This window comes from Drosophila biarmipes, chromosome 3L, assembly GCF_025231255.1.
Source record: "Drosophila biarmipes strain raj3 chromosome 3L, RU_DBia_V1.1, whole genome shotgun sequence".
Taxonomy (NCBI): Eukaryota; Metazoa; Arthropoda; class Insecta; order Diptera; family Drosophilidae; genus Drosophila; species Drosophila biarmipes.
Window position 1 is genome coordinate 24,662,584 of NC_066613.1, and position 23,733 is coordinate 24,686,316.

At 40.7% G+C, this 23,733-nt stretch overlaps 2 protein-coding genes across 4 annotated transcripts in view; one reads left to right on the forward strand and one right to left on the reverse strand.

Moving 5' to 3' along the window:
- Positions 1–18,779, reverse strand: part of LOC108035311 (peroxidasin) — a 33,571-nt gene extending 14,792 nt beyond the window's left edge. Inside the window, exons 1-2 of one of the 3 annotated variants that reach the window (XM_044094911.2) lie at positions 18,640–18,779; positions 17,769–18,151 (exon numbers count right to left, since the gene is read on the reverse strand). In XM_044094911.2, the coding sequence (XP_043950846.1) occupies positions 17,769–17,935 (167 nt within the window). In that variant the 5' untranslated portion in view covers positions 17,936–18,151; positions 18,640–18,779. Of the gene's footprint in view, positions 1–17,768; positions 18,152–18,599 lie in introns of all 3 variants that reach the window. The other 2 variants (XM_050886753.1, XM_044094912.2) reach the window with 2 other exon arrangements.
- A 1,740-nt stretch (positions 18,780–20,519) lies between these two features.
- On the forward strand, positions 20,520–22,584 carry LOC108035123 (uncharacterized protein KIAA1143 homolog). The gene is made up of 3 exons (XM_017110554.3): positions 20,520–20,725; positions 20,809–20,959; positions 22,367–22,584. Exons 1-3 carry the CDS (start codon positions 20,618–20,620, stop codon positions 22,582–22,584), a joined length of 477 nt encoding a protein of 158 aa, XP_016966043.1. The 5' UTR covers positions 20,520–20,617.
- The last annotated feature ends 1,149 nt before the right edge of the window (positions 22,585–23,733 follow it).

Here is a 23,733-nt window from a genome sequence, read left to right on the forward strand (position 1 = left end):
TTTCGAAAGGTATCTAAAAGTATGCAACAATATTTTTATTCTGCTGAATTTCTAGCTAATTATTAATTTTCCACAAAAAAAATTTAAAATAAACAGAATTACACTTAACTAATCAATTTAGAGCAATGATTTTAATTCAAAGGCTTCCGTTTTATAATACTAGATAGAAAGATGTGACTTGCCATGTATTTTATGTAACTTTTTACATTTTACAACAAGTTCCTTTGTTTCCATAGACTACAGTTTCTAAACGAATAATGCATTTTTTAGTTGTGGAAAAATAAATTAATCAAACTAAGGACTGCTCCCATCTTTTCTCTAATATTCCTGATATTCTCTTCACCCACGTGTAAGGGGTAGCAAAATCCAGAACAGCACTAAAACCACTCACACGTAGAGCTTGAGGCCCCAGCCCAACAATAGCAGCAACCACAGCATGGTGGTGGGGGGCTCAGATGGGTGGTTGAGTGGGTCATGCATACGCCCAAATGGAGCCACATAAACAAAGCAGCCACCGCCGCTGCACTTCTCACTCCTGGTCTCGGTTTCGGTCTTGGCTCCATCTCTTGTCCTCAGGCGCTGGCTATGGCTTTGGCTCTGGCTCTGGCCTGATGAAAGACCCAAGTCCTGGGGCCAGTCGACCCATTGGTGTCCATGTGGTAACCCCACTGCCAGAGCTACACTCAAGGAAAAGCATTTATACTACTACCCATCAAGTTACAATATTGATGATAAAATAATGAAATATAATAATATAAAATACATAATTATTTAATTTACAGAACAAAAATATTAAAAATACTATAAATACTTTATGTTTATACTTATAAGCATAATATATTGTTTGGCTCTCATAAATTCTCAAAAATATTTTTCACCGAACCCCAAATATTTTTTAAGTGCTTCCGCCATTCTGGTAAATATTTTTCTTGGTGCACCAAGTTGGCAACCTCATGCAGTTGCGGTGGGTCCAAGGAAGTGGGGCAGCAAGACGCAGGCTGGGATGCGGGTGGCAGCAACAATTTGCAAAGTTGCTCGCATTTCTCCCGCAAGAAAGGAGAGAAGGGAGACGGCGGGAAAGGGGTCTTTGTGCGAATGCGGCTGCTTGATCCACATTTTTGCCCACTTCTTGCAAACTCCATTAGCCCCGCCACCAACAGTCAACAAGGAATACAGCCACATCCCGAGCCACAGCCACCGCCGCATCCACATTCAGATCCACAGTGGGTCAAGCCGAGTGGTGCCGGCAAATGGATCAGTCTAATTTGAATCAACAAGGAACCGGGCTTCTTTTGCCCTTTGACTCAGACACCGCTATCGTATTTGCTCAGCCGGAGAGTGCTTTAAAATTCCCAGCCACTTGCCGATTCCCTTTCTGCATAGCCAACACCTCTCCACTTTGCACCACTGTGCCATCGCCTCATCCACTCCACATGCACTCCCGCACCCACTCCCGCACCCACCATGTGTGACAAACGATGGTCCACTTCAATGTGCACACACGCTGAGTGCGTGTCCGGGTTCCGGACTTCGGACGGTGGACAGTGGACTCCGGAATCCCCAGTCCGATGCCTCATCGAGCCTACTCAAATGAGATACACAGGAAAAATGAGGGTGCAGTTTTTGGGAAAATGGTCTAAAATTTTGACCATCTTAAAAACTAAATATTTTAGTGGAGAAAATTAGAGAATTCAACCACAAATTCATAGAGGTATCGCACGACTAAATCGGGAGCCTATAACTCAAGTTATGGAATCTGGAAGTGCAGTTTTGGGGTCCCATTCTGGCACCCATGGGAAATAGGAAGAAATCGAACATGAAAATGGCTTAAAATTTTGACTAGCGTAAAAAATAAATATTTTAATGTAGAATATTAGAGAATTCAACCACAAATGAATAGAGGTATCCCACGCCTAAATCGGGAGCCTATAACTCAAGTTATGGAATCTAGAAGAGCTGTTTTGGGGTCCCATTCTCGGACCCATGGGAAATACGAAAAAATTGAACATGAAAATGGGTTAAAATTTTGACCATCGTAAAAAGTAAATATTTCAATGCAGAATTTAAGGGGATTCGATAGAGGTATCCCACGCCTAAATCGTTAGACAATAACTCTTGGTACATTTAATATTTAGACACAAATTTTTTTGGTAATTTTAAGGAGCCCCTTTTTTCTCAGTGACAATATGCCGGAACCCACTCCTGACCAAGTGCGTGCTGGAGTTGCTCCCTGGATAAATGGGGATTCAGCGGGGTGCCGTTGCAATGGCCTCATAGAATGGCGTCATGTCAGTTGCGCAACTATTTGCGGAGCTGCTAAAAAAAGCAAATAGGGAACCGAACGGAGACATAAATAACTGGGATGCTCCGGCGCAGAGTCCTCACAGCCCCGCCCCCAGCCACGCCCCAAAAAGCCCACCTGCTGTGATGCACGTCATGTGTGTGTGTGCGGAAACGGAAATTGAATCTTGAAACTTCTTTTCAGCGCATGTGACACTTCCGCCGGCCTGAATTTTGATAATGACATTTGCATTTTCGCATTATTCGATATTTTCAATTAAATTTGCAATGTGCAGGTGTGCTGGTGGTGCGTTGGTGCTGGCGAGTCGTCCTGTGCGTATCGGTGTGTGTCCATGTATCCGCATGTCCTGTGGCGCGCGAGTTTGGGGATCCATTGATGCGCCTCGGATTTCCTTGGTTTGATTCCTCTCGCATCCATGTCTGCACTTAATTAATGCATATTATTGACAAAGGCATGTTCAACTCAGGCATGTTTGTCTATTCACGCATGCCTGCACACCCACACTCCTGCGCACAGGACACAGGACATGCCACATTCGCACACAGACGTCTGAAACTATATTGCGTATACGCTTTGATGTCCATGTCGAAATTTATGGTTAGCCAAAACTGAAGCCAAGAGCGATATTTTAAAGCGGCGTGCAGACAGTAAATTGAATGAAAACAATTAGCATTGTGTAGGGTTTATGGTTAACCCGTGACACCCCTCCCCACACATTTTCCAGTTCCCCCTTGCCGAGGTGGAAAAGCTGGTTCGTGCTCAGCGAGCGTTAAGCTGTTTAGTGGCTTCACTAATTTGATTTCAATTAGTTGTCATAATTAGTGAAGGAAAAACCGCAGCAAGTAAATTAGTGGGGATTTCCCGAGGTGGTGGCGCTGGGTGTTGTATTTGAGGAAAATTCGGCAGTGCATGTTTGTGGTGTCCGCTTTGAGATTTCCGTTTGATTATTTCGCCTCGAGTGCGGTTTTTGAGGGAATCGCAGTCCCTTATTAGGGTGGAATTTCAGCTTACTGAAATTCGCCAAATTTACTGAGTGAAAAATAGTGTAAAAAGTAATATTAAATCGAGTCTGATTCATAAAGAAATAAAATTGAAAGCTTTTAATAAAATAATTCAATTCTATTTCGAAATGATTACTAAGAAGTATATTTATTTTAGGAAAAAATCTTACCGAGGTTCAATATTCCTTACTTCAAAAGTTGATTGCTGATGCTAAAGCGTTTTATCTCCCTTTGTGACTGGCTATAAATGCATTAAAGGTTTAATTTTCTCCCTGGAATTGGTTTCTGCTAGCTTTCAGCGTCAGTTAGTTTTTATCATAGAGTCAGTATATTTTCCAGTTCATTGCATTTTCATTAGAGCTAACGCTTACGCTACGCTTTTTTCCGCGCTTTACACACACACACTCGGGTATTCCCGCCCTCTTTTGCGCCATAAAGTATGCAACATAAACAAGGCCATAAAGGTGGGTAAAAAGGAGGAAAAGGCCACCTATCCGCTGCCTTATCAGTGGCATCAGCTGAACCCCCTAAACCAACACCCCCTCGGCACGATACCATCCTCCCACCCGGTTGTTAAGGTGATTCCGGCTTTGTTGAGCTTGTTGCCTTGTGCTCTGATTATGATTTGTCTGGCTTACCCACCTGTACCCCCAATCCAACCCCCTCACGTGTGCCTGCAGCTTAGGCAGCATCTTATAACGCCTCCTGCTCCTGCGCCAGTATAAATCCTTTTACGGTCTGCCGGTCCCCTGGCTGCCTTTATGGCAAATGTGACAATAAAAACATGATTTAACTTTGGCCTGCCGCACGCTCACATTCGCACCCACGCTACCACAGAGACCGCATTCCCAAGCACAGAGAGAAATCATACGGACAGCAAGAAATTGATAGAGGTGTTAAAAAGTATGCAGCGTAAATAAAGCGTTTTTATTCGGAATAAACATTTATTGTTGCATACTTTCACACACGTTCTGAGGGGGTTAGTTTGGAAATCAAAGGCAGTATGGTCTACTTTTAGTGAAATTCAAAGATTATTCGCCAGTGATAGAATTTTTTTAGAGGTATCAAAAAGTTTAATGTGGCACCGAAAAGTATGCTGTAAAATTATTATATTTTATTATTATGTTAAATATATATTGTACCATAATTTTGTGACCATAAATCGCTAGTAATACGCCAAATTTAGATATCAAAGTTCCTCTTTTACAAATGTTTCTTGCTGTGCTCCATCACAGGCTCAGGTTGCACATTATTGTAATAACATGGCTTACAAACACGCAGGCAACAGCAGAAATAGCAGCAGCAACATGGCCAGCAATAACAAGCAAAGGAATAAAAGTGCCTGCAGTGGCAGGCGCATCCTCGCACGCCAGGACTCACATTCGCACAGCCAAGTACCCAAGCATCCGAGTATCCTGCTTGCTGCCGGGTTGCCGAGGTGATTTGCCACTGACGATAGTCTAAAGGACTCATGACAATTGCTCGACATCACTGTGTGTGGGAATGTGTGTCTTCTTTTTTTTGTGGGAACCACTTGGTAATGTAATCCTTCAGCCGCTCGGCTTCTCGGCCGTTTATTTTTGCCCAGTGACATTTTATTATTATTAAACAAAGGACACCCCCCATGCTGTTAACCCTTGACATTGTTTATCTGTGTGCGTAAAAGTTCAGCTGTCAGTCAGCCAGTCACTTTGTCAACCTGCCAGTGTGTGTGTGTGTGTTTAAGGGGTTAATGGAGACGGGCGTTACGGGCTCAGGGGTTAAAGTTAGTTACCGTGCTGTCTGCATTGGCCGTAGTTTCATTCCCTCAACTCCTTTTGCACTCGAGCTTATTTTCGAGCCTTTCCAGAGCTGTGATTTAATTTTCGTTCTGTTTGCTTACCCCCAATTTCGCTCACTTCTGGCGATGGCTCTATAGCTCTGGAACCCTTTATCCCCGGCAAATCCCCCGAAATCCAAAGATATCCCCCTGCTATGTGTGTGCTAAACTGTTAATGTAATTGTGTCCAGTTAGGACTGTTTGAGATACTTAGAGCACTTTGCGTAATTGGCTCGGAGTGTGCATGCATAAAACGCTTTGTTTAGCCCAGATGGAACAACAAAAGACTTCGGCCCAAAGAGTTTAGAACTGTAGATCAGCGCCTAATGAATTTTACCTGCGACGGAGAGTCTAATGGCTTCCGTAAAGTGAGTTGCATAAGTAATTAACGTCCGCAAAGTGACAAAGTATGCCTAGGGCAATAAATATTTTTTGCTAATTTTGTTGAAACATAATTCAACTATTGTTTGTATAAAATCTGTTTCTAAATTGTGATATCATTTTTGGCTTTCGGCTTATATTATTGTTAATTATCCTTCATAAATTAAAAATAACATTACATTTTAACAAAATTTGATTGTTTAATTAAAATTATAAATTCTTTTTTATATTATTTACTATTGTTCTCTTATTCCTTACACTAATCTTTTCCATCAAATAAAACAGAACACTTTTTGTTAACTAATAAAACTGTCCAAAAGTTGCAAAGGCCATGGAACGAAGAAATCCCAGCCCTTTGGAGACGTAGTTTATGGCTTAGCGGATTTCACCTGTACCGGAAAGTCCAACAGTTGAGTCAGTCAACCGGCATCCGAAAAGTAAACTGCAAAGCAATTAACATTGTTTCCCCGAACTGACAAAGAACGAAACTTTTGCTCCGACAAATCCTTGGGCTAAAGCTGCACAACTTTAAGGATTTGGCAGGCGGACAAAAAAACCAGTGCGACTAGTGAACTGTGTGCTCGGGTTGCAGGGTGCGCAGTGCGGAGTGCGGGGGATTCGCCTTTGGCCAAGTGTAAACGATAAAGGATACGCCCCGTCCACTGACCAGGACACAGCCAGGACATTCCGGAACTAGGACTGCAGCAAGACCAGTTTGTCCGCTCACACGGAATTGATATGTGGCTTGGCTTCCCACCGATGCGGCTTCACCGAGGAGCTGCATCCGCCGCCGTTGCTTTTGTTGCACTTATCAGACGCTGCCGCTACGCACAAGTAGCTCTGGGGAAGATGTGTATGTAAGTACACTACAAAAATCAGGACTAGATCTAAGAATAAACGAAATCACTGTTTTTAAATAATTTTAAGTGGTGTTTAAAAGTATGCAGTGAATTTAAATTATTGTGTTGCATGCTTTGAGACACCTTTTTTAAATCGCAAGCCATCGCTAGTTAATGAAATTCTTGTGAAAAAAAATTGCACGCCTGGAAATATAACTTATTAATAGTGAAATAGTAAAAGTATTATAAATAAATCATATTTGATATAGGTAAGATCTTCTAACATTGCAGCTACAAGGTTGTACAAAAATTTGTATCTAAATATTTTATAATTTTAGAAAATGTAAAAAAAAAACTTTTAAAAACTTTTAAGAAAGCACATTTTTTCCAGTGTCACTTGCGACTTCCTCCCCGTTTTGGGGACCACCACAGAATTGTTATATTCAGTAATTATGTCCAATAAGCGACGAAGCGTGAAGCCAACGCCATCCTGCGGGTCTCCCGCCCATATCAGACCTAACCCCCTCCCACAGGAAGGAAAACGATGTCGTTAATGTTGTCGTTATGTAAGCTAACCCAGTTTTAGCGTCGACATGGCATTTCCTTCCTTCCGGTTCCTGCGTTAAATGCAATCCTTGAGCAAAAATCCGCAAGAAAAGAATGAAAGGCACCCACTCCAGTTGGGTTTTGGGATCTGGGTTTGGGTTGGATAAAGATTGCTGACTGCATGACACGCCAGAGCAGGCAGCAAAAGTTAAGCCACGTGCAGAAAATTCACTTCCGTTCCACACACACACTCACTCACACACTCTTGGGAAGAACAAGAGGCATCTAAACTTGCGTTGCATACTTTTGGGCTGCCACCGAAAGAAAAACTCCTAACAGCACAGGAAAATCAAAAGGAAAAGAAAAGGGGTAGAAAAACGCTTGGAGCATAGAAAGAAAGAAAAAGCTGAGAGAAATGCCAGGGCTACAAATTTCTTTAGCCTTCAAATTGCTGTCTCACTCCTCTGTTCTTTTGACTCTACTGCTCTCAAGTTTTTTCCCGACACAAAAAACCTATCACTAAGATTGGCCATCAGTTTGGAGTCTGTTACCAGAGCTACTTATCAAATAAAGAGTGGAGTAAATTAGTTTTATTGAGTAGAAAGGGGTTCACAAAAAATATTAAATTAGAATAAATCTGTATTCCTTAATATTAAAATAAATAAAAACATCTCTTTTATTATGAAGCTTGAAATCCTTGAAGTAATTGTTTTATATATTAAAGCGCCTTAAAGCATGCTTTGAATTTTAAATTTTGATTCTTTTTATAGTATACTTTTAGACACCACCTTGTGTATCAGTCTGAAAATTTCCCTTTCCCAGCTATTTGAAAAGATATTTTTTGTGGTCACCTTTCCAGCATTTTTGTGGGCTGCTAATGTGTTGTGCCTCAAGTGCTCCATTGGCTGCAGCTTTTCCCCTGCTCAGAATGCTCTTCCCATGGCCGCTGCTCCGGATCCTGTCCCTCAGTTGCCAAAACCACCTTCCCACCAACATTTCTACAGGTGTAAATGTCTCACAAGTGCACTCTCCACACATGCAATTGCCGGCAGTCTAAGGGAGTCCTCGTCCTCATGCTCGTCCTGCGAACGCCTTTCCATCGCAAAAGCCCGCCCTCATCATCATCCTGGCTGCTCGTTCTGGCATGCTTAAGCTGCTTCCAGTTTGGCCAGGCAAACACCTCCATGGTTAAAAGTGGCCACCTGGAGGAGCCTCACCCTCATCCTCTACCCATCAGCATTTCCCCTTTTCGCCCTTCAATATATAATTCTCACATTTTCAGGCTGCAGCCATCCCTGCTCACACACATTTTCGCAACGCGTGTGTATTTTTGTTGAAATAAATTTTATTTAAACTTTCGCTGCCGCTGGTTATGTTTTATCGCCTCTTTTTCGTATTTTGTGCACCATTTTGGTATTATTTTTTTCTTTGCAACGTGTGAAATTCAATTATACAGCAGATTTATATGTCGAGCATGGAGCCGGGTGCATGAGCAGCTCGTCCCTTTTATTTGAGGAGAAAAAAACTCAGCCCACACAGCGACCATACAAAATGTATATGCGTTATAAAAATGCAATGAAATCAGTTCGCCATTCAAGTGGAAACGGTTTAATATGCGTATAAAAGGCGAATATTACCGAAAGCCCTTTTGATGCAGTTTTCTATTTCAGCTAACGCTCGGATATGCCAGATAAACATTTTTGAAGTGAGGTGAATGAAAAAGCTCTCGCTATAGTAGCAGAAAATTAATAAATAATAATTACAGGCAGTAGTTTCCTAAGCTCGATAGAAGTTACTATAATAATGTTTAACAAAATGATATCTCTAGATGAAAATAAAATCTAATACTTAAGAAACTATTTGCAATCAAGGCCTTCCCAAATTCAAGTAGAGTAAATGTAGATTGTGCCAGCTTCGAATGCTCTACGTATACTTAGTGTTCATTTCATGATTTTGCTTTCGCCCCACACACCCGAGAAAAGCTTCAAATTTGCTGGCATATTACGCATACGCCATGCTGCTCACTTCCCACCAACCAAAGTCGCAAGCGCTTACATTAACATTATTATGCATCTGTCTGGGCCGAGTTCCGTATACCGTACTCCGGCTATCTGCTATCTGATGGTTACGTGGTCCGCCACTTGGCTCGGACTTAAACTTGGACCCCGATCCCCTCCCACTTGGTTTGCCGCCTGGTTGAGCAGTGATCGGAGCTCCTTTTCTTTGCTACCTTCGAATACCCTTCCAGGGGGTAGAGTGCTTTGTAAGAAAGCGTAAAATAAATAAACTAATACTTGAATGAACAACTAAAAAAAATGTCATAAAATACTGATATAATATTTAGGCCATGGAAAAGCCTTTTGAAATAAAAACCATAAAAGTTAAAAGAAAATATATATTCCTAAACATAGGTATTAAAAATTTAAATATTGAAAATGTTTATTTATTCAGTTATTTTTTCACATTTAATATATTTATATGTTCTATATATATTTATATCTTTAAAAAAGTTTGTAATTTTAGGAACAAAAAAAATAATGTCAAAATCGGTTAACGTTTTAAGATTTTATGGTTCTATTTCATTAACTTAAATGTTAACTATTAAATGCCAAATTTAAACAGAACTATATCCCCGCCCTAGCTTCATTTAATGCAATTTACTTAAAAGAGCATTTCCCATTTCGGCAAATAAAACTGGCCTGGCTTTCTTGTTTTTTCCTTGGCCTGGCCAACGCCTGCTGTTGACTGTAGTCCGGGCCACATGATGGTGGCATCTCACCTGGCCAGGTGGCGTGGAGATGGAGGTGGGCTCTTGGGGGTGCCGCATCCTCCAGTTGTACTCCTTCTTTTTTATTTGCGCTCTTATTCCTTCGCTTTTGGGCTTCGCTCTGTTGCCATAGCATACTTATGGGCTGCTGCTCCTCTTCTACTGCGATTCTACTGCTGCTGATGCTGCTTGTTTCTTATGCTTGACCGCCAGTTGCCAGGCCATGCACTGCGAGAAAAGTCTATCTACTTTATTTATGATGAATTTTTATTTATTCCGAATTTTCAAATGACTTTTACCTTTAAAACTAGATTTTATATCAAATATTTCATGGCAACCATCTTTAAGAACCTTTAATAAAAAAAGTATCGCTCAAAAGTGATATATATTTTAAAAAACTTTCTATCATTAAAAAATTAATGTATTCAAATGCGCAATGCGTAGTAAAATGTAAAAAAGGTTTTATAACATACGAAACGAATATAATTGAATATTTTATCAAATAAATTTCAATCAAATTTTTGTAATTATTTATTATACAGTATTCTTTGTATTTATGATTAGCGCTTGATGAACTTCTAAAATGTCTGTATTTGATAAACAATACACTGATAAAATTTAAAGCAATCAAAGCTTAATGGGGACCTAAGAGCTCTTCACTTATTCTGCCTTTTTTCTCGCAGTGCATGCCCGTTTTCCGTGTTCAGTGTCCTGTTCTGTGTCCGTTGCACATGCCGATTGCTCCACTTTGACATGTTGCTGCTTGCCACAGCCCCGCCCCTGAGGCCCGCCCCCATCCTCGGTGGCAAAATAACTTTGCTTATAAATTGTGGCATGTGTTTGTGCAGCGATGATGTTGTCGCTTCTCCTGCTGCTGCTGCTGCTGCTGGTGCTGTATTTTCCACACAGCTTTTGCTATCTTGCTACTTTGCATTCTTTGCTGCGCACTAACGAGCATGCGAAATGACAAAGCTGGTGGGCGTGGCAATGGGTCCGCAGGATCCTCTAGAACGAGAACTGCTGGCAAATGAACCAAGTGGCACTTTGTAGTATTAAAGAGGGACAACGAGAGAGAGAGGGCGAGCAGGGGAAAAACATGCAACTTTAAATGCAAATTGAGGGGGAGTTTCGGGAAATCAATAGAAGATTTTTCTATGTCAAAGTGAAGCGAAGCCTGACTGGCAGACAGATTCCTCGACGGAATCTGTAATCTCGAGTCGGGGTTGTCGAATCTTGAAGCTGGTATCTCGACTCTGCCCCAGCTCGATTTCCCAGTCTGCCTGTGACAGTGAATTAAAACTGCATACGCTTTGATTGGCAAAAACGTGGCCTTCGGGAATTTCCCTTTGATGTGCGTCTATAGCCTCGCACAGTGTATTTTCCCAAACGTTCAGCTTTAATCAGTCAAAAATGCAACTCCCCATTCGAAAGGGTTTTCGCTGGTCCACCGCTTCATTTGCATAATTACAAATCATATTACAGATTGGGCGGTAATCCTCCCACATTGTTCACATACGCAATTTAATTTTATTTTCATGTTTTCCCTTTTTTTGCGGCCTGCAAAAATATGGCTACAATCGAAAAGTCAAACCAGACTGAACTGGTGGGGCAAAAACCGTAACAACAATAATATTATATTTCACAAAAGGGGCCAAAATGCTGACAAGTGGGCGGGGTTGCTGGGTAAAAAAGAGACGGATGGCGTGAAAGCGAGTCGGCGACGTTTGGATGCTCTTTGATTGATTGGTAATTGAATTCGAAATGCATTTAGAGGATTTATCGCTAGACAAACGCAGACGGCTTTGATTGATGGCTCCGCGATCTTAGCAAGATGGGTACTTTAAATTGCAAGTACCACTTTGGGAAATTAAATTTAACCTTTAATTGGAATCTCTTAAAATCGTTTTAATAACTTATTGTTATTTAGATAAATGATTGGTGTTATGAAATTTTTCGAAGAAGCACCTAAAAGTATGCTAAACAAAAATCCTACAAATTTTTTAGTGCCTATTTATAGACACCTCTTTTATTGTCTTTAGTCATCTAGAAAATAATTCAAATAAATCTTCTTGTTTTGCATAATCACATTAATTTTTTTATATTCATTGTTAACATTTATCTGTGTTTTCTATTTTATCCACATCCTCTCCATGTTATTATTAACAATTTTTTCTTGTTTATGGCGCGTTTTAATTATAAGCCCCATAAAGCCATAAATGTCATTAGCAAAATTAAATAGCCAGAAATCATTGAATTAAGCCTTTCAAAAATGGTATAAATAAATATTTTAGACAGAAGAGATTAACTGTTTTTAATAAATTTGATTTATCTCACTAGCATCCAGCTTACAATATGCTTATTTAAACAGAAATCATTTCACAAACTTCTTGAATGGTGTTGCAATATAAGTAATAAATAATCATTCTCGTTAGCAAGTTATTTTGCATTTGACGAGCTTCATAATCTCACCAAAACTCAACACCAACCCAGTGAAATACTCGCCAATCACAAATCAGACAGAAATCAGACAGCAGAAGCTTCAACCGACAACTTGCCGGCTGTTATAATTATCCACAACCAACCTGCATGTATATTCCAGATAAATATATAGCCCTCAGCCTACACACAAAAAAACTTAGAGGTAAAAAAGGAAAAAATTTGAAGAATGGTCCCAGCAATAAAATAGTTACTCTTCCTCTAACAAAATAATCCTTGCGCACCATTTTATGGTACTATCACTATTTAATGGCTATGGTTACTATTTCTTACGGCTGAGTCACTTTCACCCACAAAATTTGTTTGTGTGTACCACCTGCCCGCCCATCCTGACCACTCAGCCACACCTGAGCCCGGAGATCCGACTTCATCCGCCTCCAAGAGCCCCCATCATCCCGCCTGGGCCACCGGAAACAAGTTCTCTGGCCTGGAATCTGCTATCCATTGGTAACAATTTCAATATTTCCACCGACAAATAAACAGCAAATGTAAATGCAAGGGTCCTGTGCAAAAAGGAAATTTATGCATATTTAATAACAACATGGCAGGAGGAACTGGAACAGGAACAGGATCGGGGATATGGAGACGACGACCAGCTACAAAATACAAGGCATTTCTCACGCATAAATGCACCCGACGAGATGAGAAATTCAGAGGAGTATGACGGCAAAATCGGGGCCTCTATAAGCCGGGGGAAGCTATCAAAGGGGTGCCTAGAGAGGGGGATAAACAGGCGCCGGGAGAGGGGTCGAAATGAAATAAAAGCTGCAGCAACAGGGGAGTTGAAACATTTTTGCCAGCAAAATAGTTTTCGCAAATAGTTGATACCCCAAAAAAAAAAAAGGAAAAACGCAGAGGCAAATATTCATGTTCATGTTCATATATGCAACTATATGTATGTACCGCACCGTATGGCATATTGTTCGAGTGGGCGGCGGTGGGCGTGGCAGAGTCAGCGAACTGGACGCTAATCAAACTTTTTAATATGCCAGGCATGCAACGTGCGGCGACTTTTGTTTTGACACACCGCATTGCGGGGGCGGCTGGGGCGGTGAGGGGCGTGGCAAGTCGGTCCGGCAATCTGAGATATATTTCATATGTGCATAATGCCCGAGTTATTAGATGCCATGTGTGGCGGAGAGGCTGCCGGAGAACAGATTTAGTTCATATGCCTTGGCTACATCTGCGTTTTATGTGCTTGTCTGCTCAGACAAAGATGCAGAGAGCGAAAATGTGTCAAGAAAGCAGATGCAACAATTTGAAAAATAGTTACTTATGATTTGAGTTATATTTCTAAAGTATTTAGAAGTTTTTTAATTTTTATAATAATATTTTTAATAATAAAAAAAGCAAATGCTACATTCAAGTTACTTTCTTTCCAGATTTTAGGGGAAATAAAAATAAAAACCCTTCGATCTTTTTAGATTTCTTACACTTGGAGAATATAATTCTATATCTTATTTTAAAAAGTAATAAAAAAATACTTGGTAAAAAAAATGTTAATCCGATCTATTCTTATCTATTTTAATGAAAAATACGTTTTCTTCGGAATACAATAAATTTAAATAGAGCAAAAAGTGGGCACCAGATAAAACTTTATTAAAAAACTTTACACTTTTATTTATTTCAAAAACCTTTTTCCAAAATCACTTATACTATCCTATATCTCCTGCCCCACCATTTGTTTCCTATTGAAAAGCAATTTCTCCCAGTACCTAAGAGTTATGGAGGACTTGGGGCTGGCAAGGAGGCAAGGAGGGCAAATCCACTGAGAGAGCTCCTCAATCCCTCAATCCCGGGAATAATGACAAAGCAACTGCCTCCGTGGAGGAAAAGGCAGAGATGTGTGCTTTATGGGAGGTCAGCTGAAAATGCATCATCATGAAATGAAATCAAGTGCATTTATTTAGCTCACAGGGAGAAAGGAGTGAGGGATGGAGGATTCCTGCTAGAAGAGCCCCCTAAAAAACGCCCCCTTCAACGGCTGCCATGTGAGTGGGCGGCTGGGGGCGTTTGGAGGTGGGGGCGTGGCAAGATGAATGATGCAGGCGACCGGCCGCCGTATGTTACACAGTTTCGACTTCCATTTAGTTGCCAGTTTAAATACACACGGGTCGGGCCAAAAAATGTTTGGGCCTCCTTTGTTCGAGGCAAGCCAAGGATATAAAAAGGATGTTCGAGCGGTGGGTGCAGTACTTTTTTATGACCCCATCCCGGCGAGCACTCTCAATGGCTGCGAAGGCAGCGACTTTATGCCTGATGGATGGACAGTCTGAAAGAAGTGAAATGTGGCTTAGGCCCTGAGAAGGCTTCAGCTGCAGCAACGTTAAATTGAAGCGGAATGGCAGCCGGGGCTGAAGTGTGCAAAATAGAAAAGAATTTAGTGGAAACGTTGTATGGGCTTGACAGCGAGTCGTTGAAATGGGAATTTCTCGAAGAAGTTTACCTCATTAGAAGAATGAGTTTTCTAGTCCCAAAAGTAATTGTTGCTTTCAACCATCTAAGATTATTTTCCCTTAAATAAGAAGTTCAAATCCAATTAAAATAATAAAGATTTTAGCAAAAAATCAAAGAAAATGGATCCGAATTTTTCTTCGGAAACGGACAAATATTTTCTCGACTTTGGCAGCACTGTTTTTTCTGAATCAACTATTTTGCACATCGTCGCTTTTGTGTTCGCCCGGCATTTATCTCCTGACCCCCGCACAGAAATTGTAAACAAAATGTTCGCCATTAAGCAAATTAAATCAAGAATATTTTCATGAAGACCGAATGCTGGCATGTGTGAGCTATAAAATGGTGTGGTGCCTCTGCCTGGGAAAATGTGCTCTCATATGTTTCGGGAAATATGGAAAGAAAGCAGATATCTGAGTACACAGAAGCAAACTAGGGTAAAATGCACAAACATGTGCTTATGGAGGGGAAAATAGCAAGAGCAACTTTTAGACACATGCAGTAATAAATGAAACAAATTAATTAAAAGTGTGCAACGGGTCGGCTGCGTAATAAATGGAAAGCGAATTGCAAAGTTGCTCTGCTTTTCACTGTTTTCAGCTTTTTTTTCCTATTGTTGTGTGCTGATGCGAATGCTGTTGCTCTCGAGGCATGATAAATTATGCAGCCATCACCTTATTTAAAATGAAGATTAATTTAAGTACTGCCAAACGTTCTTTCTCCCCTTTCCCCAATTTCTCCAGACCCCTCTCGCCGGTTGAGAAATTGTTGTGTGGCGAGCCACACAAATGGAAAAGGATGTGATCCTCCGAGTGAGATTGCAAATGGTTGTGGATTCCTTTCGGGAGGATGGGATGATATGCAAATCACACATTATACAATGGAATATTTAACTACAAAGGCATTGTGTTTGCACGCTGTTTTGTTGGTTAACGCAATTAATAATAGTGCTGGATGTGTGGTTTTTATTTTAGCATTTCTAGATTTTTACAGCGAACCATTCAACCTTTTGGCACCTGTCAACCGTGTTTAAACACGAAATATAATAAAATATATTTTTATTGTTATGGCTGCTACAATAGCCAACGAGTGAAATAAAAATTGTGAATGCATTTCAAATATTTGCCAGCTGCGACTGTTTGTTCCACACTTAATCATAAAATTTATGCGTTTTCTGCATATTCAGCATACTAAAATCTAATCCTTTACGCCTATAAATTCAGTCCCAGGAATATGGAATTTTTTATTAGCTTTTAAGCTTCGGAAGTAAGGTACTTTAATACATCTCATCCTACAATATCATTTTACTTCTTTTAATTAATAATTAGTTTCCTTTTTTGCAGTCACTTTGTTTGCTGAATATTTAAATAGCTCGACAGAAAGCTAAAATTAATTAACAAATCGATTTATTTGGGGACTCTAAAATCGCTGACATATGCAGTAATAGGTTTCACCTATTTTCCCGACAAGTGCGGTTTTTATGCGCCCATCAGGAAATTTGAAATGGCCCAGTAGGTGGTAGAGAATATGCTCTTTTGGCTTATTGATTTCACTTTAAAAAGTAATTAAAAATTATTTTTTACAACCATAAGCACCTTAAACTTTGTGTCTTTGGGACACATAGAGGTAATTTATATGTTTTATAAAAACAATAATATATTTTTCCTGGACAAATCTATTTGTTTATGTATCAAATTAAGCTTGATAGCACTTGACCAACTTATGGCCATAATCTGCGGACAATATTCCCCGTTTGAGTGCTCTTTGGACTTTCAAAAGCCGCATAAAATCGATTTATTTAAGGCTTTCGGAATTCCCAAATTCGTTGACGCGTGAAGTGAGTGGCTTCACCTACTCCCCCGACCAGGATGCATTTTGCACCTGACAGGCGTCGCATGTGTGGAAATCCTTCGCTTTTTCCCGCGCCGCGAATCGGCGTTTCCCGGCTGCGGCCATCAAACGCGGCTCAGACCCCCGTGGAAATTGAATTCTCCGTAAATACCAAGAAAATCTTGCTCTGTCTGTCCGGACTTCTTGTTGTCCTCCAGTGGAGGAGTCTGTTTTTCTGTCTGATAACTTGCCGCCGGCTGCGGCAGCTGCTGCTCTCCACCAGGATGCGAGGTTGCGATGTTGCGAGGATGTTTCTCGGGGTTTTGGGACATGCCGCGGCCTACATAAATATGCATATGCTCCACAAACATTTGGCCAAGTTATATGCTGGAAGGGTGCGGATGTGGATTCGCTGGCGGTGCCCCGAAATTCATGCGAAAACTGCTGACATTTTCGAAAATAAATGCAACGTCAGAAATATTGCACATGCATGCAAATACGCGTCAGGCAGCGTGATAAATATACAAATCCCAGTCAGCTTTTGCCGGTTAGACATCCGTTTAATTGAGTCAACATGGCGCAGCGCGGCGGAGGACTCACGGAGGAGCAGGAGGATTCCGGAGGACGACGTGGATTCCGTTGCAGAAAGTGGGCTAGCGGGCGTCAAATTAACGCTGTCAACTTTTCGCAGCGTGCACAGAAAACATTAAAAACTAATTTATGGATTTGCAAGCCAACTCCCGCGTTGATTTATGTACAGGGAAAGAAACCCAGAAGCCCAAGCTGGGCAAGAACAAATATTAAAAGTCCATTTTGGGCGGCGGTTTTCCAGTTTGGATAAAGGTATTCAGTCTCCTTTGGATTCAAACTATGCAATTTAAAGTTAAGGCATTGCAATTTGATTGAATAACTAAATAGAATTTAATAAATTTATATTTATTTTTCTGTATTCTGAAAAATTTTATGATATTGGAAAAATATTATACCATTATAATGATTTAAGAAAAATTTTATGATATTGGAAAAATATTTTACCATTATAAAACACTCGCAAGTATCTTTGCAAAGTGCGAAACTTGAACCAATTGATTGTCATTTTTCCTCAATTTATGTAAATAAAAAAAAAATTATTATAAGTATTTTAAGGTTAATTTATTACCTCTATCTAAATAGTATTTGTATGTTATCAAGCTTATAATCCCTTCTGTAATTTCAAACTGTTAGTAGTATCTTCAGCTATTTAGGAGATTAAAACCTAAGCCATTTTAAGAAATATATATTCTTTGCTTAAATTTATAAGTGATTACCCCTTTTGAAGCCCTGAAATACTTACAGTATCTGGGTATCCTGGGGCACTTTGGGCACGGCGGTGAGTTTGGCGCGGATGCAGCGCACGGTTCGCTCCACGCAGGTGCATCCGGCGGGACAGTAGGCGGCCTGGGCTCCTCCCGAGAGGAGGACCACGCCGAGCAGCTGCAGCAGGAGCAGTTGAGCTCGCATTTTGGGGCAGTCAAAACTCACGCACTTCTCACCAAATGGATATTATTTCAAGAACAGTTCAAGGCGAGGCAAGCCGCGACGATAAGGCCCTTCCACGGGCGGAAGTTCGAGCCACTAGCTTATCACTATCCAGCAGCTGTACGGCGGCTATCACCAAGTGTGGTCCCTAAAACACTGCGCTCCAATCCGGCTTACATATCGCCGGGGCTCACACAGCTACACAAGTAAAATTCAAGAGATATCAGCTTGTATCCTAACTAATTGTATCTGCTCTTGCTTGGAATTCCAACAGAACATAAAAATAATTTGAAGAATGTTGCCCTACACACTTAACAATTCTTTATTTTAGATTTTAAGTTATGAAAATAAGAGTCATTCCTTTAAGGCTTATAGTATTAAGATCTTGTAAAAATAATTATTTCAAATTAAACAAAAAACACAATTTTCTTTTGGGACACTTGTAAAAATATTATTTTAATGTTTTTTATTATAGGAATTCTACAAAAAAGAAATTGAAGCTTTTAATATACACTATAAATATTTGGTTTGCCACTAAGCAGTTTTTATTGTATAATAAAAATAAAAAAATAGTTTTATGCCATAATTAGTATTCCACTTTGCAAGCACTGATTTTTAAAATATTTTAAAATATTAAAGTTTTTACACAGTTTGAATAGATGCTCAGTTCTCCTTGTTTGCTTTACCGAAAGGCAAGCGATTTCACAGATATTTTCTCTCAGTGCCCCCGCGAAATGTTTAATTTTAGAACGTTATTTGTTATTAAACGGCTGCGGGAATTTTCGACCGAGTGAAGTGAACTGCACGCGCCAAATGCCGACTAGCATCTGAGCGCCGAGGAACTGAAACTGAAAAGCGGAATATGAACCGAGTCGCCGAGTTGCACTTCGGCAGAATCGGAGGCGGAGGACCCCGTGCCGGATGCAGACTGTGATAACATTTTCCTGAGGCTGCGGCTGAGGCGCTGGGTACTGGGTTCTGGGCTCTGGGCTCTCAAGAGTTCTCGATATTAGTTGGCCGGCATGCGACTGAAGCCTATGCTGCCTGCACGGGACGGATGGATGACTCTATATCCAATATATACGGTATGGAATACGTATATGGTGTATCGCATGGTATCAAGGCCGAAGCACTTGTGTTGCACCGGCATTTTCAATGTATTTTCAATGCGGACGCAAAGCGAGCAAAACAAAACACAACAAGCATACGCCACGTTGCACTGGCACAGCATCGAATGCCCTGCCATCCTCATTTTTAATGCATGAGTGGGATGGTCCCTCGTCCCGCCGCACTCCATTTGTTTTTCCATCGTGGGGTGGCATTGGGGTCCGCAGAGCCGAAACTGCTCGCTTAAGCGGTCGGTGATAAGACGCGAAATCAAATTTAAAAGCTATCAATTTGATATTAGTTCGGGGACCGGCGAAACCCCTTTGGGGGAGTGCTGCCAAAGCGCGCCAGAATGCAGAAAACGGAGTTTTGTTTTGTTTTTGCCTTTGAGCCGGATTCCCCCACAGAGAAAGAATAATACAGATGCTATAAATATTTCAGGTACTAAAAGCTTTCGATTTCACATTGATGGTGAATATCTAAACTTTTGTTTTGTTAATTATAAGAATTTTACAATCCCTTGTACTGTAGGCAGACTAAGAAGATACCTTATAAAAGATGTTCATCGAATCCAAAATACTTATTTTATCTTTACTAGTTATATAGTTTCAATATATTCCACTGAACATCTTTTTTATAATAGTTCCTTGGGCATTTTCCTCACTGTACTCTATTTGTTTTCGTCCGACACATGCTGCAGCTCATAAAATTTCTCCGTTTTGCTGCAGCGTTTATTTTGCCTCCTTTTTTCGGCAGCCTTTTTTTGGTTAGCTGTCGAAGTTTTGAAATCAATTTGCAGATGATTTATTATGTTCCATAGCGGCAGGGGGACGCTAGGCGAAAAGGGGGCTCCATAGTGGAGGAAGCTGTGCATACGACATCGCAAAATGACGTTGATGAATGCCGCTGTGTATTGTTTTGCTGTCAGTTGCGATCAAATTTCTGTTTCGAGGCATCGAATTCCAGGTGAAGCGGAAAATTTGCAAGTTATGAGACAGTTTTATGCGCCCATTTTTGTTGATTGGCAAAAGGAAGGCAAAAGGAAGTACAAATCTCCTGGCAAATTGATTGCAAGTCTAGGGCAAATAGATTTCCTACAGGGAAATGACAGTTGGTAAGGGGTAAAATATTTTTTACATGAATCAGGAAAAAGCATTATATTAATTTTTACCACTTTTCATTTCATTTAGCTCCCTTTACTCAAAAGGCATATTCAAAAGTAACCGCCTTTGAAAACAATGCTGCCCATAAGGTAAACAAAATGGCTATCAGTTTACCATCCCTAGCACAGCTGTTAGTTATCGCTGTTATCGATAGCACATAAACAACCAAAAATTAGGGGTTAAAAATAAATAAATAAACCTATAATTATACTACTGGATTTATAAACTACTTATATTATTTAAAAAGCCAGAAGTTAGATTCTTATAGCAACACTGTTTGGCCGCGTTTACCAACACTGTTCGGTAAACAGATGTTTTTCGTCTGCCTTATCAAATAGAAAATTAATATTCGCAAGCCGAAAAGTGCAATGTTATAGCAGCCCACGTATCTGATATGTCCAAGCGCAACAACATCTCGTACGTCAAGCCGCAGGAACCGAGTTTTTTGAGGAAGCTGAAGGAGGAAATCGGCTACAAGGAAGGACCCAGCATAGAGACCAAGGTGAGTTTTTGGCAAAGGTCTCTCTCCCCGTGATCCGGGCGAAACTCTAATGCGGATTTCTGCGCCGTGTATTCCCGTAACAGCGCCAACGCTTGGAGACCGAGCAGGAGGACTACGATTCTGGCGAGGACTCGCGGCCGGAAAGGGAGGACGAACTGCCGCAGGTGGTGGTCCTTAAGCCGGGGGATCTTTCCGCCGAAGAGGCCAAAACGGAGAAACTGTTGGCCGCCAAAGGTCGGTACATATGTACATATCTACATAAGCATACATACGTACACGCTCGCACCAACACACACGCGCACACATAGCCGACGGCGGCGGCGGTTGCACGTGTGTGCGTAGGTAGGATGTTGTAGTTTGTCTTTCAGTTTAACTTTTCAGTCAGAATCGAGCGGTTGTCTTCTTCTGCCCAGCGTTACATATATCTAATATATATGTACGTGCGTGAATACGTAGCCATATTTATATGTGTGCGCGCGTGTGTTTGTGCAATTTTGCCACTGAAAATATAACGGTAGTGCAAAAACAGCCGTTTGTTGCAAAAACTAGGTGTGTTTTTTTCGCAGGCTAGTTGCACTGCTTTCTTATATTTTTTAAGCCCATGTTGCCATGGCAATCTAGTAGTTTCCGTCCCAAAGATTCCCTTTCTGCCCAGCGGAGCACCCCTCACACAGACACACTCACTCACACACACACAGACTGGCTAGCCGACGAGGCATACACACTGACATTTTCGTTGGGGGCTCCGCTAAAGCAAAACATGTGATGAAAATCGCTGGCAAAGCGGGCGGGCCGATAAAGCAGCCGGCAAAGAAGTTAACAACAGCTGCCGCTCGCTTTGTCCGCCTCTTCCGCTTCCCCCGGCCCCCGCCCCTTCCTGCCCCCGGCTCCCTCCTGGGAAGAGCGCAGAAAATCGGGTGAAAACAACGTGGGCAAGAACGAACGGATGAAGGAGGCGGCCAAAGCGGAGAGACAATGATGAACGAAGCAGGCGAGCAAAGAGGAGAAGAGCGGGCCAAAGTGGCTTGACTACGTGGTGGAGGCGCGGGAGGACGAGGGGCTGGCGGGGGACGCGGAGGTGGCAGTGACGGCGTCGGCGGAAGAGGGGGAGGCGGAGCAGCGGGGGCGGGTTGCGAATCAGTTGGTGGAGCAGGACGGGCAGAGGAGGAGCGGTGGAGCGGGCACTTACCAGGGCCGAGAAAAGCATCTTGTGGGTGCTGCTTGGAAAAAGGGTGGCGAGGGGGTCAGTGGGTGGTCTGTTCTGATTTTCCAACCTTCGTCATGTTGCAATTTCTTAAACCCAGATACATTTTCCGGTCCAACTTGAAAACCAGATAGTAGTTATGGATTCCCCTATCTTATGTATCAATGTTTTCTTTTTTACTTATGGTTTTTATAATCAATAGATATTTTTCAAAGCATTTAATGCGGAATTACGTTTTAATAACACCTTATGATATTAAAAAACCCAGAAATATCAGATAGTATAGTGTCTTATAAATACTTATACATTCATATATTAAAGTTTTTGTTTACCCTCACTATGATCTTTATATTACCAATAAAGTGTCGCAAATGATCATGATCATAATATTCACCCGCTTGAAACCACAACTAAATCCCATTTCCAATCCTCTCCAGAACTGGCCGAGAAGCGTGCGGATCTGAGCCAGCCCATAGTCTTCAAGCAGCGCGTCAAGCAGCCCAACATCGAGGAGGCCAAGTCCGAGTCCGGATCCAGCAGGAAGTCCGAGAAATCCGGAAAGAAATCCGAGAAATCCAAGAGCAAGCAGTCCAGGGCGGCCAGCAGTAAGCTGTCCTTCAACGAGGACGAAGAAGACGAGACGGCCGAGGATTGAGGATTATCCGGCCATAACTTCCACCAACCCAGTTAACCCGCAGCGAATGATTAAGGTGAGAGATTTCGGCCAAAAACTGTAAATGATGGTTAACTACTGAGCTTTGGGTTTTCTCTGTTGCCATGTGAATTTTGTAGGTTAAATATCGAGATTTGCATATGTCAGAATGACGCAGCCATTATGTTAAACAACAGTTTTACATTTAGCATTCATAATTTGAACAAAGATTTTGCAGTAATTTTGCCATACTTGAAAGCCATATTTCACCTCAAACTGTCTCTGCATGTAAATATATAACAAATATGTGAAAAAGGGTATTATATAAAAAACAAGTCCTTAAAATCATTTTAAAAATAATGTATTTTAAAAATTTTTATGATCAAAAGTAGGGACTTTGATATTTTCAAATGAATCATTCAAGTATTAGATCACCACTCTACTCAGGCATATCAAGAATAATCTTGAACTCAACGATTGCAACATTTTTTTAAAACTGCATTTTAAATTGTATCTAATGGTTTCTTATAAAATAACGTATTGGCTATGAATTGAAGTTAGTGTGAAAATTTAGGGATCAGTTAAAACCAATCCCGAGTTGATCCCACCGCAGTTTAAAATACATTATTGACTCATTTCTTATTTATATTTTTTCAACAACATATTTATCATTAGTCATACAATTTGGCAAAACAATCTTTAAAAGAGGCACGCCCTAATATCTTTATGCAATTTGATAAAAATTTCTTTGTTCTTGTTGATTTTTGTAAATCAAACTTATTTTTACAAATTCGGGATCTTCTAATTTGAGAGTTTCCCAAAATATTATTTTTTGTGTTTAATTTAATTTAAGAGAGGTAAACTTTTAGTTTAGATCATTTATAAGATATTTTTTCATAAATATAAATCATTTCAAAGCGTTATTTACTTAAAAAAAAAGAGTTACGTCATTTTATTTACTTAAAAGTCTTACAAAAATTTTAGTCTTAATATTACTTTTGTTTTCTATATGTTTCACCAAACTATAGATGTATCTTTTGATATGATCGTAGTTTGAAATACATCCAATTATCCGATGGTTGAAGTTTTAAAATTCTTATCAAGTCTGTTAATTGTCTTACTAAAGTGGTAATTGGCCAAATTCGCTTTTAA